Source organism: Puma concolor, chromosome C1 (genome assembly GCF_028749965.1).
Source record: "Puma concolor isolate L17-30 chromosome C1, mPumCon1.1.hap2, whole genome shotgun sequence".
NCBI classification, from domain to species: Eukaryota; Metazoa; Chordata; class Mammalia; order Carnivora; family Felidae; genus Puma; species Puma concolor.
In genome coordinates, this window is record NC_141674.1 from 207,805,762 (window position 1) to 207,826,489 (window position 20,728).

Below are 20,728 nucleotides of genomic sequence, written 5' to 3' on the forward strand. Positions count from 1 at the left end.
TACACTGTTTCTCTCTCAAAAATTAAAAAAAAAAAAGTTTTGTTTGTTTAGGAAACCAAATGGATTCTAGAGATGAAAAAGGTAAAAATTCACTGGACACTTCCGGCCAAGACGGAGTAACAGACTAGATTTACACTCTTGCCTGAAACCACAAAAGGGGAAAATACAGGAAACTGTTTCATGGGTGGCCCTGGACACGAGGCAGTGAAGGCAATCCCTGACAGACAGCAAATCAATGAAGGGAGCCCCATGACTGCCCGGCTTACTGCCTCGAGGGGTTTCCACGCTGTAAGGCAGGGAAGGGGGACAGGGTTGGAGATCAGCAGACTCCTGAGTTGAAGAGACGTAACGGGGAGTCTGGGGAGACCAAGACTGCTGGAGTTGACCGGAAACAGTACTGAAGTGGACAGGGCTATCAGAATCCTGCACATCTGCAGAGGAACCCCCTCAAGGGTTCCGCTGAGTACTGATCAGCGCACACCCGTGAGGAAGTTACTCGAGGACAGAGAAAGAACTATCGGAAGAACAGTGTCCGTGCAGACCGAAAACCTGTTTCCTGTGGGAAGGGATCAGGTAGACAGAAAGGTCTTGCCTCCAGATTAGCAGTTTGCCCTACACAGAACCTAATCAAAGAGGGGAAAAGTCAATAAAACCAAAAGCTGGGTTTTTTAGATCAATACGATCGATCCTCCAGCCACAGTGAGCAAGGGAACAGACAGGAATGAAAAGGTGGTATCACTACAGACATTAAGAGGGGCACCTGGGAGGCTCAGTGGGTTAAGCTACTCTGGATTTCCCCTCAGGTCATGATCTCCTTATTCGTGAGATCAGCCCCACCTCAGATCAAGCCCCAACTCGGCTTGGTATGTTCTCTCTCCCCCGTCTGCCCCTCCTCCACACACACTCTCTCTCTCTCTAAGAAAACATCGTGAACCACTTTATGCCAATACATTTGATAATGTAAATGAAATGAGTGTATTTCTTGAAAAAAAGTTTCCAAAGCCCATGCAGGAGGTTAATTAAGATTTACTGACAGGTAAGGACACTGGCACACCAGAGTATCAGGATGTAGTTTATTTCTCCCGGTAGAAAAAGCTCAGGATTCCCAGAAATACCACATAAACAGAGGTTAAAGCTGAATTAAGTGAGGAAATGCCTTCCAATTTAGTTAAAAATAGATTCTTCAAATAAAGTATGTCCAGAACATATAATCGGGCTCAACCACTTACTAGCTATACCTATGCTGATCAGAAATCTTTTGTTTTGTTCATTTGAGATATTTAAATTCTTACTGTTTTGCTTAATAATGACATTAACAAGCTAACACACAGACTATTTTTACAGCAGAACTGGGAATATTGAGAAACTGAAAAAGTTTCTTTTACCACATAAACAAAGATGTTTCTGGAAATAGAGACCTACTGATGTTTTATTTTTAAAACACTTCATCCCAGGAGAAAACATCCAGGGTCCCCTCCACCCCTTCCCATCACTTACACAAAAGCCTCTTCTAGTCTCCAGTTTACCAAACTGCGATTACCGCAATTAATAAACTTTTCTATTTTTATTCAAGACACCTGTAACTGTTAATCATACCTTTTGATCAGCATGAGATATGCTGATATATTTCAGAACCAATACAAAAAAACCTTGCTATGTTAGCTAAAGCTTGATTTTATCCGTAAATATATCATTTACTTCCATTAGGATTTTTTTTTTTTCAACGTTTATTTATTTTTGGGACAGAGAGAGACAGAGCATGAACGGGCGAGGGGCAGAGAGAGAGGGAGACACAGAATCGGAAACAGGCTCCAGGCTCTGAGCCATCAGCCCAGAGCCCGACGTGGGGCTCGAACTCACGGACCGCGAGATCGTGACCTGGCTGAAGTCGGACGCTTAACCGACTGCGCCACCCAGGCGCCCCTCCATTAGGATTTTTTTAAATGCTGAAGTTAGTTCAAAGACTCCCACTGTTACCCTCCTTGACCTTTAGGAGTTCAGGAATTATACAGGTTTGAAGATCACTGCGCTAAAGGAGCATATGGGAAATGATGAATAGTAATGTCCAATAAGTAAGAAAATTCAGTTACTTAGAAGTCTCAAGTTTCATCTGTCAAATTTATAATTATACTCAAGAAGAGACATCAAGCCAAAATTTTTCCATTTTAAAATAATGACAGGTCATACTTCAAATTACCACCATTTAACATTTAGTAGTATAATGCACTACTAAGAATTTGAACCAAACGACAATAACACAAACATAAAAACCAAGGAAATCTCTAGGACTAGATATTTCTTCTCCATATAGTTTTCCCAACAGAGCTCTTGTTTCTCCATCTATGCACTGTTTATAAGCAGTAACAAATAGCTGTCTGGTAAAATTTAAACTGATTGCAATTTAGCTAAGCAAATTTAAACTTGTTACTCACAGATTAATTTAGAAACGCTTTGAAAAAATCTGCAGAAGAAAGGAAGGAGGGAGGGAAGGGGGGGTAGAGAGAGAGAGAGAGAGAGGAAAGGGTAAAAAGGAAAAAGAGGGGGGAAGGGACAGAGGAAGGTAAGGAGGACAGAAGATGCAACGACAAACCTGCAAATGTTCTGATGTAGTTTCTCCTGAAGTTCAATGAAGCTGTCGTATCGATCTTTAGTGAACTTGATATTCCGGAGAACCGCAGCCACAGCATAAGGGCGTATTCTTGCTGTCTGCAGTGCATCAGGCCGTTAGATAGAGTCCAGACTAGGGCCTTTCTTTGTAATAACGTCTTGTAAAACAAAGTTAGCTGCACTCTCGATACTATCACAAATTCGCAAACACATATAACATGTATATTCATATATTCATTCAATCCAAGATAGAGTGGTGACAAGAGACAAAGTCATCATTCTCATGGAATTTACATGTCAGCAAAATTTCTGAAAATTTACTAAATAACTGAGAAAAAATTAGTGTTTTTAAGTAGTTTTCTCATAGTTGATGTTTTTACCAAGGTGATGTCCCCTCAAAGTTTCTGTAAATTTTATTAATGTATCACAACTTAAACAATTATATCTCAAAGTACTTTAAATAAACACATGGGTGTTATTTTCCAAAATTATTCAGGAAAACTGATGCTTTGCTGTTACTGAGAAATGAAAGGGAACAAACTGACAGTTTTTAAGAGCTAGAGGCTAAATATACGTCCATTTTTAGCAAATGATCAAAGAAAATTATATTTGGCAGAGGGTCAGCTTTGTTTCATTTTCCTCCCCACCTAATAAATATACACACCAAGGAAATTTTTTAAGAAGGAAAATAAGAATTTATCTTTATTACCTCCTCTGTGATGATCAATTTCTGGATTTCTCCATTAGGTGTTACCCGTTTATACACTGGAGCCTTTATCCTAAAAGGCAATTAAAACAAACTTGCCCATTTTTCACCAAACCATTTCATCAGCTGTAGTCTGTGTAAAAGTATATAAAATGAATAGATCTAGGAAAACTGGCTGAAGTTAAAGAAAATCAAATTTAGGCTGAATATCAAAACAAAAAGCAAACTTTCTAACATTTAAAGTGGTCCAAAAATGGTATAGGATGCCCTAGATATAGGGGAGCCCTACTAATGCAGGATCAGCAGAGGCTAGAAAACACTAAGCAACCATGGGGGGGGGAGGGAAGGGAGGCATTTACATCAGCTGAAGGACTAGATTCAATAACCTTTAAGCTTTATTCCAACCACGAGATTCTGAAACCTCTAGGAAAAATAGGGTTTATTAAAAATACAGATTGCTGGGGCCCCTGGGTGGCTCAGTCAGTTAACCGTCTGACCTGGGCTCAGGTCGTGATCTCACAGTCCGTGAGTCTGAGCCCCGCATCAGGCTGTCTGCTGTCAGCACCTCTCCCACTTCGGATCCTCTGTTTTCCTCTCTGACCCTCCTCCACACATTCTCTCTCTCAAGAATAAACAAACATTGAAAACAAAATGTTTAAAAAAAAAATTGCCTGGGGAGCCTAGGTGGCTCTGTCGGTTGAGCATCCAACTCTGGGTTTCAGCTCAGGTCATGATCTCATGGTTCATGAGTTCAAGCCCCATATCAGGCTCCACACTGACAGCAGGGAGCCTGCTTGGAGTTCGTTCTCTCTCTCTCTCTCTCTCTCTCTCTCTCTGCCCCTTCCCCGCTTGTGCTCACTTGCACACACTATAGCTCTGCCAAAATAAACAAACTTTAAAAAAAATACAGATTGCCTGGTTCCATCTGGATGTACTGAATCAGGATATTCAAGGAAAGGCCTGGTAAATGGTATATTTTGAAGGCACAGTCCAGGTAATTCTTATAAGAGATTGGGGACTACTGTTTTAATCAGTACTTCTCAAACCTTAACGCACTTATAGTCAAGTGGGGAATTTGTTAAACCACAGAGTGATTCAACAGGTCTTGAGGACAGGCTGAGATTCTGCAGTTCTGACAACTCTCAGGTGAGAGAGAGTACGCTGGTCCACAGACCACACTCTGAGCAGCAAGTCACTCTCCTAATTTTGTCTGATCGTAAGTATCATATGAGGTGCCTGCTAAGAGTAGAAAATTCTAATCAAGCAGATTTGGAAAATGCACTCTAAGGGATCATCCCTGATCCTAAAATAAGAGGATCTGTCATGCAGAGAATGAATGGAGTCACCCTCCAAATTTTAACCATCTAAACCAAATGCCTCATCATCACCCTTTCACCCACACCCATCAGTCATCTGAAACCTCACAGTTGTAGAATCTAGCCCACCGGCCAGAGGCTCTTATTCTTTTGCAGCTAACCAAATAATACATACGTAATCAAAACCAAAAATAATTATTTTTGATAGCTGTTACTGTTTCACCTCTTTTTCACTTTGTATATTCATTACTTTCTGTATTCATTACATGAGTAGTTGGAAGGGGACTTAAAAATATCCATCCTAAACTAGGAGACTAAAATCAGAGAGGCCAATTAACTTGCCCACAGTCAGACAGCCATCACAAGACTTTCAGTTTTCCAGTTAGGAAGCTCCCCTCCTGAGTCTTCTTAGAGTTCTTAAGCAAACAGCGTATCAAGGTTTGACACCTCTACTTTCCTCCCAACGTCTACTTCAACTGAATTACTGAGGAAATTCACATGAACCCACTAAAAATTTTAAGAAACCATAAAATCATTAACCACTCCAGTTTTAAATATGTTCCCAAAATAAAAGGCTAGGACTCAATATGCAAATTTTCAGATGGCTATAATCTGCATGAATCTTCCTCTCCAAGCCTCTCTCTATGCAGCCCCAATGCTGTGTACCTGTCCCACAACTCTTTTTCTGAAGACTTAAACAGGGTTGCTGATAATGACAGGCAAACGAAACCTAACTTAGCAAAGTATTTACTAAACATTTTCTTACCTTTCTTTGAATACTTGAAGTCCTCGAACCAATCCTTCCAAACAAAGAAGATCATATCTATTGGCAGGGACATCAATTTTGTAAAGAACAACATCAGAGGCTCCCTCCGCCTTTTCATTACCTTGTTCCTTACTTATGATTTCTTTCTCAGAAGTCTAAAACAAGCCCCCAAAAATAAAGTGAAATAAATGTTAACTCTTCTGAAAAAGCAGTAATCAGTGCTATAAAGTAGTAAAGACATTATACATGTTCTTTTCGGCAGTAAAATGTGTTTATTATATTTGCAACAAAAATAAAAGTATTAAGTGTTATAATCACAGCACCAGAAAATACTCCAATTTTTGCTGAGTTCTGACATCTAGCATCCTCAGTCATTCAGAACAGCACTAATTCATCTGAAGCAAGGGTCAGCAAACTATGGCCCACTGGCCATTATCATGCCTGCCACCTGTTTTTGTAAATAAAGTTTTAATGGAACATCACCAGGACCATCTGTTTACATCTCACCTATTGTGACTTACGTACTGCAACAGCTGAGTTGTGACAGAGACTACACCACCTACAAGGCTACTATCTGGCCCTTTACAAAAAAAGTTTGCCCACCCTGGATTTAAAAGAAAATACACCATCACCAAGTACAGAGGGCAACAACAACGAAAAGTGCCAAAGAGGCAAAGTCAAGATGATTCACCAAGTAAAAGAAATAGGGCTTATAATGACTCTCAAAGCTAAATCCAGTAGGCACCCATGTGAATGAGAGTAATATTAAAAAAAAAAAAAAAAAAAAAAAAAAACAAACAGGGGCACCTGGGTGGCTCAGTCGGTTGAGCATCCGACCTTCGGCTCAGGTCATGATCACAGTTTGTGAGTTCAAGCCCCGCGTTGGGCTCTGTGCTGGCAGCTCAGAGCCTGGAGCCTCCTTCAGAATCTGTGTCTCCCTCTCTCTCTGCCCCTCCCCTGCTCACACTCTGTCTCTTTCTGTCTCAAAAATAAATAAAAATATTTTCAAAAAAATAAAAAACAAAAACAAAAAAGTATGAAGCGATGAGAAGCTGTGGTACAAATGAGAAGAGATTACAGACACAACGGGAAGCAATCTAATGACAGAAAAGGTATGGAGCAGCAAGAATAAGGCAACCAAGAGAGAGAAGAGAGAAGAAATACCACTAAAATAATTTTAATACAGTGGCCAAAAGCTTAGAATATCTCAAATGCCACATTACAGCAGATAATAACAGATTTAAATTTTTTTTAAGTTTATTTATTTTGAGAGAGCAAGTGGGAGAGGGGCAGAGAGAGAGAGAGATGGAGAAAGAGAGAGACAGAGAGAGAGAGAGAATCCTAAGCAGGCTCCTCACGGATAGATAGCATGGAGCCTGATGTGGGGCTTGAACTCACGAACCGTGAGATCATGACCTGAGCTGAAATCAAGTCAGACGATTAACTGACTGAGCCACCCAGGTGCCCCGGTAACAGATATTCTTAAAGATAAACCACTGTCAAGAAAGATAAGAATTACTATGGTGTACACCTGAAATAAGATACTGCATGATAATTATACTTCAATTTAAAAAATAAACAGCAATTTCATTGACCCCCTTTGATCGAGCTCTGTTTAAATTCTAATTCTTCCTCCTCCCTCTGCCTCCTTTCATGTTGCGTTCTTATCTCCCCCATCATAGGAGATGTGGCATTTCAGAAAGGACCCTTATGAAAAAGGGGAGAAAATGTGGGAAGCAGAGAAATGAAGACCTCTGAATTACAGAAAAAAGGCCTACCCCCTTTGCAAAAAAGACACCAGCTTAAATCTTTCATTTCAGGATCTCAGATCATGCTAGGACTGTATGTGAAGACTGGGTCTGTGAGGGCTAATAAAAATCTTACTGAAATCAAAGACCACAGAAATTTCAGAGCTGGAAGGGGTCTACATCAATCGTATAGTCCAGCCCTTATTTCACACATGAGAAGAAGGCCCAGAGAAGCGATGTAATTTAATTGTCAGTGGTTACCCAGCTAGTGAATGTGGGAGCTTAACCTATTACTCAGATTCTCTGATATCCAGTCCAATGCTTAGATATCACACAGCCTCAAACATAAGCCAAGTGTAATTATCACAGCAATTTAACAGAAAAATCTCAGTCAACTTCAAGCAAAGAGATGCTCATTAACAAAACAAAGGTTTCCTGTAACATCAGTTAAAGCAGCAGAAAAAACAAGGCAAATCAATTTACATTATGTCAGCCTAAAGATTTAGCCTCACAGTGTTGTAACACTGCAGAGATCAAGAAGATAAAAGGTGTAAGAAAAAATAACACTAACTACAAGAGAAATATTAAATCATTTTAGTTATAAATACAATGTCTATTACATGATCATGAGTAATATATTTTGCAAATATGTTATCTAATTTTCAATATTTTAATATTATAGTAATATTTGATGTTTTTATTAATATTTTATTATACTAATTTAATAATTATTTAATAATTGAAAGACTAGGGATATGCTTCATAATGATTTTTACAGGCAGCCCTTCAAAAAACAGAAGATCATTTTACAAGGCCAATGTATACAGTAACGAGTGAGGAATGAATTAATATTGGTTACACAGGAAGAGAGGAAGGTACGGTTAGGGCAGAGGAAGAGAAGTAGGGGGAACCACAGGCCAGTGAGACATGAACTCTGGCTAAAGTAACGTTTCCATCGCTCCCCAGGCCTCTTTCCATAATTTATAAAAAGGCACCACACTGCAAAGGAGCACACCCTCATTCTGGGGTTACTCGAGATGGTCTGTCTCCCCAGCATTAGCCCAATAACTTTAGGTGACAACGTAACATGGAAACCCTCTCTGAGATTTTAAAGAAAGCAACAGACTCTCTTAGAACTGAAGCTTAGCCCCTTAACACCAAGAACACAGCAATCACCATAGCCCACAAATATTCCATGTCAGTCTAACCGTAAGGTAACAAAATACAGTAGGCCTCTGCAAAATGCGCTTATACACAAACTATTGAAAAAATATTCAATACATACAATTTCATCAAGTTCCAGACCAAATTCAAAACACAGTTCATCAAATTCTTCGTCAGCTGGAAAAAAAAAGGAGATTGCTAATTTTAATTTGTTCAGCTTAAATGGGAGTAGTATATAAACTGCATTTTCTTTTAAAACTGCCTTACACCAAGCACATGAAATATCAGGCATCAGCACCATTTTAAAACCAAAAGTGAGGGGCGCCTGGGTGGCGCAGTCGGTTAAGCGTCCGACTTCAGCCAGGTCACGATCTCGCGGTCCGTGAGTTCGAGCCCCGCGTCAGGCTCTGGGCTGATGGCTCGGAGCCTGGAGCCTGTTTCCGATTCTGTGTCTCCCTCTCTCTCTGCCCCTCCCCCGTTCATACTCTGTCTCTCTCTGTCCCAAAAATAAATAAACATTGAAAAAAAAAATTAAAAAAAAAAAAAAAAAAAAACAAACAAAAGTGAGGGGCGCCTGGGTGACGCAGTCGGTTAAGCGTCCGACTTCAGCCAGGTCACGATCTCACGGTCCGTGAGTTCGAGCCCCGCGTCAGGCTCTGGGCTGATGGCTCAGAGCCTGGAGCCTGTTTCCGATTCTGTGTCTCCCTCTCTGCCCCTCCCCTGTTCATGCTCTGTCTCTCTCTGTCCCCAAAAAAATAAATAAACGTTGAAAAAAAAAATTAAAAAAAAAAACCAAAAGTGACAAAAAAAAATATTAAAAACAAATGACTATTTAAGGGCTGATTCATTTAATATCAACTAGAGAATTAGGTTACCTGCACTGGGAAGTTTGGGTAGGGATCAAATGTAAAGTGGGCTCCGAAACACAGATCCAACACAATGGGATAATGTCACGTAAGTCCTATCCTTTAAAATCCTGAGGCCTTGCGGCCCGGCTAGCCGGGCCAGAGTTTGACGACTCCACTTCCTGGTTCTAAGAACTGGCACTTCCTGACTTATATTTATAGCAGGAACTCTGGGAAAATTTTCAACGTTATTATGCAGGTAACAGACCTGCCACAGCACCCTAAAACGTACTAGGTCTGCAACAATTAACGGTTTTCTTCCTTAGTTACATTCTACTTCACTCTACTACCTCATACAGCATTTTGAGGGACTTTCTTGTTATCAAAAATTGAACACAAACCGTCATTACCAGTATATTCTAGTGAAAAGCTGGTCTGAAGATTCTGATCTTGACAATGAACTTCAGTTCAACATTTACAAGAACCTACTACATGGCAGGTGGCTATACCAGGTGCCAAGGCTACAAAAATAAAACAATTCCTACTACTGACTCCTCTATAAAGAAATCAGATGCGTAAATATAGTTAAGTGCAAGGTACGGAGGTGGCACGAAAAAGGTCCTTATCCACTTAAAGTCAGCTAAGGCTTCACAGAAAGGATGAGTTCATTAGGCAGAGACCGTGAGGAGTGGGACAAGAGCATGGCAAATTTGGAAAAGTTCAATATGGAGGAAGCCTAAGGTTCCGGTCAGGAAGAAACTGGACGCAACAAGTAAAAGAACTCACAACATGCCAAGGGACTTGCTCTGTCCTGCCTGTAGGCGGTGGGGGTTACACGGAAGGATTTTGCGCTGGGCAAAAGCAGGATCAGATCTGCACTTTAAAGGATGGCAGCAAGGTGGTGGATGGATTGGAGCAGGGAGGTTTCCCTAACAGTACAAGTGAGGCACAGTGAAGGCCTGACTAAAGGAGTGGCAGTGGGTATGAGGAAGGAAGAATGTGGGAAAGGTCAAAGAAGCAGGATCTGCACGGCTCAGTGACCAGATGGGAGGCGGGAGGGGAGAGCAGGAAGAGTCTAGGATCCCCAGGTCTCCCGTGTGGATACCGTTAACTGGGGCGAAGAACAACAGATGTCCCCAGTGATCTCTACCTCCTGGTATTCACGCCCTTGTGTAGACTGAGGTCTGAAGCAATCACATGAGTGATCCCGGGAGCATACTCTTCAGGCAGCCAAGCCTGGATGGAGACGACTGCAGGCCCAGCTGACATCTTGCCGGCAACCTGGTCAGAGACCCAGAGCTAGAACCCCCCAGCTAAGCCACTCCTCCATCCCTCTCTCAAAAAACTGTGAAATAGGGAGATGGGCTAGACCGGTGATGGGTACTAAGGAAGACACTTGTGATGAGCAATGGGTGTTGTATGTTAAGTGATGAATCACTATTGCACTGCATGTTAACTAAAATTAAACACACACATACATGCACACACACACACAACTGGGAAATAACCACCACTTGTTTTACAGTACTGCATACTGAGGTAATTCGTTATGCAGCAATAGAGAATACAGACTTCAGTCCCTGGAAGTGGAGTGATGCCAAAACAAAACGGGGAAAACGTGGGAATATGGTTTTGGAACCAGGAGGTAGGCTTTGAGGAAAGTGTAAATCAAAACCTCAAGTGCCTGTAACAAGAAGCCTCATAGTCTTTAATAGGATACAGGTGAGCATATGGAGGAACTTGAGGCAGTGTTACTAGAAACTGGCAAAGGGGAATCCTTTTTATGTAAAGACAAAAGTTTAGCAATGCTATTACCCGGTTATGCAGACTGTAGAAAATGTACCTACTCAACTAGGTGATGTAACTAAGATTCCCAACCAGTGCTGTAGGTGTCGCTTGGTTTTTTTTTCTTGCTGTTTATGAGAGAAGAGACAAAGTAAAGGCCATTAAAAAGGAGCCTGGACTTGACAGTTTTAAAAATTCACAGTCTCCTAAGGTGTAAAATGGTACTAAAATAAAGAAATGACTTCTGAGCAAACAGTAAATCCAGAGCATTGCCAGGAAAGCATGGTCCAAAGATGAAATCAAGGATATGACTGTAAACTCTTAAGACTCAAAAAGATCAAAGGTACTATTCATTCAGAGAAAAGGCACTATCAATTAAGGGTGTGCCTCACAAGTTCGGTCACACAACTGAGCTTAATCAAGGGCCCTGTATCAGTACAAATCCAAGGTACAAAACACCTTATTTCAGAAATTTGTGAGTGCGATGGCTTCTCACTAATGAAATGGAAACTAGCAAAACTCACTGAAGACCCACAAAGTTTTTAAAAGAAATATATAGGCAGAAACATTACAAGCTTGAGCTGAAAGGGACAGAGAGAGGACAAAATGAAGTCTCTGAACCGCCAAAAGGCTATTGGCAAGTAGTAGAGAGAACTAATCAGATGTAAGACACGTGCTTTCTTTCCCCCATAAAAATAAGGATCACTCACAGAGAGCGCAGCCAAGAGCCCAGAGGGCAGGGCTGAAAGCCATGGAGAAGGATCCTAGGCCTTGAGACCTCATCAAGAGAGTCGAACACGTGCCAGTTCAATTTCAGAATGTGTCTCCCATGTTCCCCTTTGACGAGGAATGTGTATAGCGGTCCTCCTATGCCTGTCTCCCCGCTGGATGTTAGTTGTCGGTTGGGCAGATCATCTCTTTAGTCTCTGAGACCAAGAGAAACTATATTCAAGCAGCTGTACTTAAGAAACTACACCTGAAGAGCCTCATCCACACCAGGCCGTGATTTAGAGGAGATTCTGGATTTTGAGATGCTGCTGTAATGGGATAACACTTCTGGAATCCTTGGGAAGGGGTGAGTACGTTTTGTATGGGGGAGGAGCATGAATCACTGTGAGGGGAGGGGGCAGAGGGCAGACTGGCAGTCAGCCTCCAAAACTACCCGCCTCCTGGTATTCATACCCTTGTGTAGTCACCTTCCACACTGTGAAATGGTCTGTGTGACCTAAAGAATATGAGAAGGGATGGCATGTCACTTCTGACATGTGCTTCTATCACCTTGAACACTCAATTACCTGCTCTCTTGGGACCTCTCGCTCTGGGACAAACAAGCCACCATATTGCAAGCAGTCCTAGCGAGAGGCACTGAAGTCTCTGGCCAAACATGTGCAAAGAACAGAGGCCTGCCAACAACCACTTGAGTGAACTTGGAATTAGATTCTCCAACCCCAGTTAGGCCTGGAGAAAGGACTACAGACCTGGCACCCTTAGGACAACATAATGAGACATCCAGAGCCAGAACCACCCAACTGAGCCACTCCTCACTCCTGGACCCTCAGAAACCATAAAACACACAACCATCTTAAGCTGCTAATGTGGGGGGTAATTTATTATGCAGCAATAGAAAACAATTTGATCAGTAACCATTTAGTTTAGAACCGTTAAAACACTGCATCTTTCAATGCCTCATTATACAATTTGTTTTATTCCTATCCGCTGTATTTCACGTGCTTCGAAACAAGAACAAAATTGTGATTCATAATTCTAACAAAACGACACATCTAAGTGACTACCCCTTAGAGGTTTGTAGGACATATACAGGTGGCTCTGACAGTCCCGTCAGCAGTCACACCAAGGCAGAGCAGGAGCAGAACCAAACAGTGATAATAAATCAGTTAAGAAGAAAATGTTAACTGTGGCAAAAGGAACACACCTGAGCAGAAAAGTGATTAAAAAAGGTAGACTAAGGAGATAAAACGGCCCCAGAGAAGGAAAAGGACCAGAACAAAAGCAGCTTGAGAAATCTCCTTGGTAAGCAAAGAGATGGTGAAGGCAGTGACAGGGAGAAACAATGGAATTTAGGACAAAAAGCAAAACTTGGAAGGACTGAAAAAAAATAGAATGTGCATACAAAAGACTGAATATCTGAGAATAAAAAGTGAGGAAGACTAATAAAAAAAAAAGAGGGTAAGAAACAAGATGGACCCATTCTAACTTGCAAACTAGATGCTTTGCTAAACATGCTTTTCCAACTTTGAACTCAACCCAACTAAGTTTCAAGAAAAAATACAGGAAATATAAACTGGTATTTCTAACCTGCCTTAAGTACACCTCAGTAACATCAACCTTCATGACTGAAATTTTAAGTTCATTTATTTTTAACTTATTTTCAGAGAGAGAGTGTGCGAGAGCACATGCATGCACAGGGGAGGGACAGGAGATGGGGGTAGAGAGAGAATCCCAAGCAGGCTCTCCGCTGTCAGCATGGAGCCCTGATGCAAGGCTCGAACTCATGGCCTGCGAGCTCATAAACTGAGCCAAAATCAAGAGTTGGACACTCAACCGAGCCACCCGGGCACCCCTCTGACTGAAATTTGAGTCATTAGCTGATGGATACTTATGGGGGGGGGGGGGGGGAGTTGAAATCAAGCTTGCCTGATCACTTTCAATAAGAAAAACATGGGAGAGGTCGCTAGAGAATCTATGAAATCAGATAGAGGTAAATAGATTACAAATCTCACCATTTTAAAAACCTAGGTCATTTTTTACTTTCTCAGAAATGGATACTTGGGTGGTAACTGATCACAGATGTCTTAAACAAATATTTGCCCCATACCACCGTGTATAATTCAGGCATATACCATTAGTAAGAACATGGTTTAGAAGAACGGGTGAAGAAATATAAATAAGCACATTGTAAAATAAAACAGTGTAGGGAATTAGAGCTGAATTCAGAAGTCAAAAAGTATTACCTCTATTTTCAGGGACTTACGGCAGAACCCGACAAAGAATAATACTTGAAGAATATGTGGTATCTAAAATTGCGACTTTAGAAACATTTTAAAAGCTATCTTCGTGGTAACATTCTAGGCAGCAGTACCTGTTACACCGACTAGGTCTCTGTTATACTGAACCTTAAAATCCGAAAATAGTTCTCACAAATCAGTTGCCACAGCCCTTATATAAGCTGATAATGTTGGGGAGAGACAGCTATCATTTCAACCGCTACAACCATATGGCCGCTGATAATTTGCACTGTTTCCTCCCTTTTCTAAATGGGGATGTTTTCAGAACTAAAAAAGACACCAAGTGTAGCATGAAGACTGAGCCCGCCCGGTAAAGACTCCTCGTCGTCATTCAGGTCTCAGGTGTTACTATCCTATCTAACGTTGTTCTTAGCACAGTATTTTTGTTTCCCCGATAGCCTTTAACATAATCCAGAATCAGTTCATTAGTGTGCTGGTTAATTATTGTCTGCCTCCGTCATCAAAACGTGAACGGCGGCCTTACGTGTCATGCGCACCGCTGTATTCCCAAAGCGCCAGGAACAGCGCCTGGCACCTAACAGGTGCTCAGGAAACATCAATAAAGTAAGATAGAATGCCACCACTTCCTGTTCAAGCTTCTACCCCCTAATCCCTCATAAATGGAGTTCCTACAGAGCTCTTCTTGTCGCGCTCAACTAGCTGCACTCGGGATGCAACCCAGAGCTTCATTCCTATTCTATCCCCTGACACGAAGCACGCAACAGATGCTCCATGTGAGACTGCTGAACGAATGACATGGCCAGCTTGGCACGTGCGAATGATGCAACACCAGCCCTGGCAAGGCAGGCTGGGAGAGGCTATTTCAGCCCAGCCCGGCCGCTTCGACCGCCAGACATCCCCGTCTCTACCCGGACCACCCGAGGCCAAAACCTGCCGGACAGCGTGAACGTTCCCACGAAGCCCTTTTGAAGGGGGGGGGGTCCCAGCCTCGGAGCAGAGGCACAAAGCCAGGCCACGGCGCCGGCACTTACTGTAGGTCCGACCCAGGGCTCGGAAGAGCAAATCCCGCTTCACGCTGACAGTCGGCATGGCGAGTCGGGATCTACTGCGCCTGCGCGGTGAACCGGCCGGGGCTCAGCGCGCGAGGCACGTAGGACCCGGCTCCCTCTTGTACGGGCTCCCTTCAATATTGCCAGTCGGCTCCCAACAGCTTCTGCCTCGTTTTTCATCTGGAGGCACGTAAATTGCGACAGTTAAACTCCTTAAATCCATATGCGTGGTATGAATAACGTGCAGGCTGAGAAAGGAGACAACATTGGCGACAACGTGCTACGATTTGATAGGCAGTAGAATAGGCAGATTGCAAAGGCCCTCACGCCTCCAACCCACTATGGGCGGAGGACGCCAAACTAGTGGGAGGGGCACAAGGGGGAGGCACGTCGGGGGCGGGGCCTGGAGGTGGAGCATCCTCTCCCGGGGGAGGTGAGAGGATGAGCGGGAGGGGTCTCTGACAGCCTACGGAGAAAAATGTGCAAATCTGAGCTGTGGGATCTGGAGAAACCGTCCGGCCGCAGTTTGGGCTTCAGTCTTCGCGCTTACGTACAGTCTCCCTTGTACTCTAGGTTTGAGCCTTGCAGCAGCCCTTTAAGACACAGGGTCTTAGAGACATTTTTAGAAAAGGAGACAAACTGATGGTTAGGCAGTGCTGTCTGCTGGCGGATACTGTGCTCAGTCCTCTGCCATCAGTAGCGGATTTCCTCTTTATGACAACCCTAAATGTAATAGGCTGAATAGAGGCCCCCAAAGATATCAGGTCCTAACTCTTGGCCCCTGTAAATGTCACCTCATCTGGAAAGTATTTGCAAATTAAGGATTTGGGGATGGAGAGATTATCCTGGATTATCAGAATGGGACCTAAATGCAATCACATGCATCATTTGAAGACGGAGGCACAAGGACATTTGACAGAAACAGCAGAGGGGCCGGCAGTATAACCGTGAGGGCAGAGATTGTGATGATGCAGCCACGAGTCAAGGAATGCCAGCAGCCACCAGAAACAATGATGGACTCTCCCTTACCTCTGGAGCAGGCCTGGAGGGTCTACAGACACTTTGATTTTGGCCAAGTGAAACTGATTTTGGACTTCTGGCTTCCAACTGGGAGAGAATAAATTTGTTGTTTTAACCCACCAAGTTCATGGTTACTTGTTACAGGAAACTAATATACAAACATAGGCACCCATTATTCCCATTTTACAGATGGTGAGACTGAGGCACAAATGGAGTCAGTCACCTCTCAAGGCAGAGCTGAGGCGTTTTCATGAGGGAGACCTGCCTTTATCCTTTCTAGTATTTAGTGAGTGAGGCCTCCAAAGCCATTCAGGTGGGGGGCAGTAGGGAGTGGAACTTAGGCCTCTCTGACTACCATCAAGCAAGTTTTCACTATATTAGTTTCCCTCCATGACTGCGGGCAATCCCTTCCCAGTGCCCAACATAACCGATTGGCAGAGGTCAATAGCAAACATCATGCCCAACAAAATCTTCTGCCAAATTGGTACTCAGCTCTCAATTAACAAATAAAGGACTTCATAAATTATTGCATGCTGACCTGCTCTCCTCTGGGAACCCCAAAGTGTTCTGTTGCCTCTGAACCTCACTTTCCTTATCTACGAAACAGGGATAATATACACCTTAGAGAATTATCCTAAGGATCAGAAATGCTCACAAATGATTAACATGCTTAAGTCCTGGGCCCTAGAAGTGAGGCAGCTGTCATTATCATCTATCCTAGTCAGTTTCCTGTCTGTCTCAAACCACCAGGGGAATTCTGTTCTCATCTCCCTGTATCCCCCAATGCGTCCATCCTGCTTTTTCATCCTCTGTACCTTTGCTAGGACTGAATGTTTAGAGGATTCTAACGGAAAAGAGAAAACTAGAACACCAGTGTTCATGACAGGTGCTCAGCTGACTGATAGGAAAGACACTTGGAAAACGAGAGTGTATATCACAAATTGTAGGGAGGTGCCTCTTTTGTCTAATTTTAAAGCCAGCTGGAGAGCAAGAATGAGATCGCAGCATTTCCTAGAAACAAAAGATGGGCTGGCCAAAACACACACACAAAGTCCTCCTTCCATTGGAAATTAGGGAAATACAAGTTCAAATTATAATGAAATATTTTGTAATGTTTTATTTATTTTCAGAAAGTGAGCACGTGGGGGAGGGGCAGAGAGAGAGGGACACACAGAATCCCAAGCAGGCTCCACAGCTGTCAGCCCAGAGCCCAACGCAAGGCTTGAACTCATATACCGTGAGATCATGACTGGAGCCAAAATCAAGAGTTGGACACAACCAACGGAGCCACCCAGGTGCCCCATAAGGAAATACATTTTCACCCCTACCGGACTGATAAAAATGTAAAAGTCTGACCAAACTAAATGTTGTCAAGAATTGGAAGTATAAGCTTTGGAAAATAGGGCCTTACTTAGAAGAGCAGAACCGGTGCATACCCTAATGCCATTAAACTCCCAGGAATATTTCTCTGAGAAACTTTCACCCAGGTGCCCCAGGTGAACAAATAAAAATGTTCAGTGTTACATTGTTCGTTGTAAAAAAAACAAAAAACAAAAAACAACAACAACAACAACAAAAAAAACCCAAAAACCAAAAAACCCAAACTGGAAACAAGACATTTGATCATTATTATTTTTTCCACTTTAGTCTCAAATATAATTCTTTTTTTTTTTTTAAGTTTACTTATTTTGAGAAAGAGAGAGCGCGCACACAGGCACAAGTGGGGAAGAGGCAGAGAGAAATAATCCCTAGCAGGCTCCACACTCCGATGCGGGGCTTGATCTCACAACTATGAGATCATGACCTGAGCAGAAATTCAACCCACTGAGCTACCCCCTTAATTTTTTTCTTAACAGTAGTTGTCTTTAGATGGTAAGATTATTTCCTTCACTGTACCCTTTGTATTTAACAGAACTGTAATTCGCAAGTATATTTTTGTTATGAGGGAAAAAACTACAAGGTTCCTATAGAACACAGTCACGTGCAGTTCCTCTGCCTCCTCAGACATGTGTAGACAATCCAGTTCTTCCATTGCTATGTGACAGGAGAGCCTGCGTAGATCTGGGCAAGCATGATTGTTTTTGCCTGTAAAATGTGTAACACCCAGTGAAAGTTTCTGAAATGATTGTGCCACTTTCCTGTCAGGCTTATGGGTTGAGCAGCAACTGAGAAAGAGAAGCTATGAGGTCTGCAATCCTTCCCGCACTTAAAAATGCAGTATTGGGGCGCCTGGGTGGCGCAGTCGGTTAAGCGTCCGACTTCAGCCAGGTCACGATCTCGCGGTCCAGTGAGTTCGAGCCCCACGTCGGGCTCTGGGCTGATGGCTCAGAGCCTGGAGCCTGTTTCTGATTCTGTGTCTCCCTCTCTCTCTGCCCCTCCCCCGTTCATGCTCTGTCTCTCTCTGTCCCAAAAATAAATAAACGTTGAAAAAAAAATTTTTTTAAAAATAAAATAAAATAAAAAAATGCAGTATTATGCCTATGACATTTCACACTACAACAGCAGATAGTTTCAAGTGGTATGCCCAAAACAAACATTTGTCCATTCCCAGCCTCAGTTTCCTCACCCATAAATTGGAGACAGAACCTCAGCGGATGGCTGTGAGGACAACGTATTTGGAAACAATTTGAAACCTGCCAAGCACCCTGTGAATATTAGATGTTTATACTCAAGGTAACAGCCCAGTGATCTGAGACTATAAATTTGCCCTGGCATTAAGCTTACTAAAACTCAAGCTGATGCCTCCAGTAGGATGAGACAGCGCTGTAAGCTCAGGTTGTAGATGATACAATTTACCATAAGGGGCCTTGTTTTAATTGTGGTGCATCCCAAACTGGTTCTGTTCTGGCTAAAACCTTGTATGTCCTTCCTGTAAATTTCCAGGACACTAACCCCTTTGTAGGTTACCCTGAAACTTTTAGGACAAGATCAAAGCCCATCTTTCTTCTTGGGTTTCTACCGAGGGATCTATCTAGAACCAAGAAGGCCTGCTAGACCTGCCGAGTCTAGCAGTTGATTGGCACTGACTTCCCAGTTGTCAAACCAGTGGTCATCTTAAATTGTATTTTAGAAATAAACTTGATAGACACTTTATATTATTGACCATCCCCTCATTCTAGAAATTCTCCTTTCTTAGTTTTCCTGACTCCAGATGCCTCTGTTTAGCTCCCTGGATTTTTCTACTAGCTCTCTGTGAGAGACAATACACTGTAGTGGTGAGAGTTCTATAATAACAGATGCAAACCTTGCATTTACTGCTCACTGAGACCTTGAACCAAGTACTGATTATTGATGAGCCTCCGTTCCTTATAAAATGAAGGTGACAATAATGTGTCCATCATTGGCATATCATAGGATGGTTATGCAAATTTTAAGAGCAGCAGTTCATGGTAGGGTTTAGCATGTGATAAATATTAACTCTCATGGCCTCCTGTACCTCGCACACTCCCCTTTCCCTTTCTTCGGTATAGGATTCCCTCCAGAGTTATGTCTGGTGATCTTCTCCCCAAACAGTCTCATTTCCACTACTACCTAAACACAGATGGCCCCCATTCTAACCTCCAGCCCATCTCTCTCTTCTGTGCACGTTTCTTACCAACTTCTGAACATCTGCACGTGGGTGGCCAACAGGCTGGCATGTCATACTCAAAAACGGAACTTTCTCCTTACCCCTAAACTCTTCCTTCGTGTGTTTCCTATCCTTTTCAAAGTCACCACCATCCACCAAGTTACCAGACCCAAAATACTTAAATTGACCTAAACTCCTTCATTTCTCTCTTCTAACTCATTATGATTGAAGAAACTTGGGTGAATCTGCCTAGGATGCCTTATTTCTCACAGCACAAGGTTAAACCTTTGTGTCACCATGTTAAAGCAACGGAACCCTGTATCTCATGCCAGTCTACCAGGGATAAGCACCTGATCCTACCTGGATCTTGGACTTGGGACCACAGGGAACCTGAGGAGGTCCATTTTATTTAATGGTGGAAGCAGCTAAGATACGAGTCTGGAGCCATTGATGGCCATGTTTCCCACCACTCAGAGAAAATAAACTGCGATGAGATAAAATGATACTGACACCAAGAGAACAGATAGTGGAGAGAAACCTAGAAGCATTTAAATGGTTGTTCTCAAGCCCCAGGTGTCTCCCTCCTCTTCCTGAAATTTGGTTGTTTAACTGCATGAAGTTCAGATGGCTTAAAGCATGAACGGTAGAGGGTTACACCTGAGACTCAAGAGGTCAGTAGATGCCCTATAATGCAGGGCCCAAAACTACATCAAAGAGTTTGGACTTTATCTTTAGAACAATGAGAGGAAACTCCAAGACTTTAAGCAGAGAAATAACACGATCAATGAAGTCTTCTGGAAAGACCACTTTGAGTACATTGTGTACACAGAATTAGGAGTGTTAGATCAGAGGGCAAAACTCAAGGCAGGGAGGTCAGGTAAGAGGCTGCAGTAATCCAGGGGACCAATGATAGCAGCTAAGACGGGGGCAATTGCGTGTGTTTGAAGAAAAAAAGTAATAACAATAGGCCAGCATAATCAACAGGTCATATACGAGTAGCCATAAACAACTAGAAAGATACAAACGTGAGTGCAAGACCATCCATTGGATTGGCCCTTCTTGGAACTGGAAGTCGTGGGCTGTGCTGTGCCACAACTCCAAATACATTGCTTTTGGACCCTGCCGGCTGCCTCTTTCAGGACCTGACCCTGGCCCCAGGTGGGTAGC

The 20,728-nt window shown here is 42.7% G+C and overlaps 1 protein-coding gene across 1 annotated transcript in view; it reads right to left on the bottom strand.

The window, feature by feature from the left end:
* FARSB (phenylalanyl-tRNA synthetase subunit beta) overlaps positions 1 to 15,107 on the bottom strand; it is a 73,057-nt gene extending 57,950 nt beyond the window's left edge. Inside the window, exons 1-5 of the mRNA XM_025912803.2 lie at positions 14,956 to 15,107; positions 8,429 to 8,484; positions 5,396 to 5,550; positions 3,317 to 3,386; positions 2,591 to 2,706 (exon numbers count right to left, since the gene is read on the bottom strand). Of these exons, the coding sequence (XP_025768588.1) occupies positions 2,591 to 2,706; positions 3,317 to 3,386; positions 5,396 to 5,550; positions 8,429 to 8,484; positions 14,956 to 15,013 (455 nt within the window). The 5' untranslated portion in view covers positions 15,014 to 15,107. The remainder of the gene's footprint in view (positions 1 to 2,590; positions 2,707 to 3,316; positions 3,387 to 5,395; positions 5,551 to 8,428; positions 8,485 to 14,955) is intronic.
* Between the last annotated feature and the right edge of the window lie 5,621 nt (positions 15,108 to 20,728).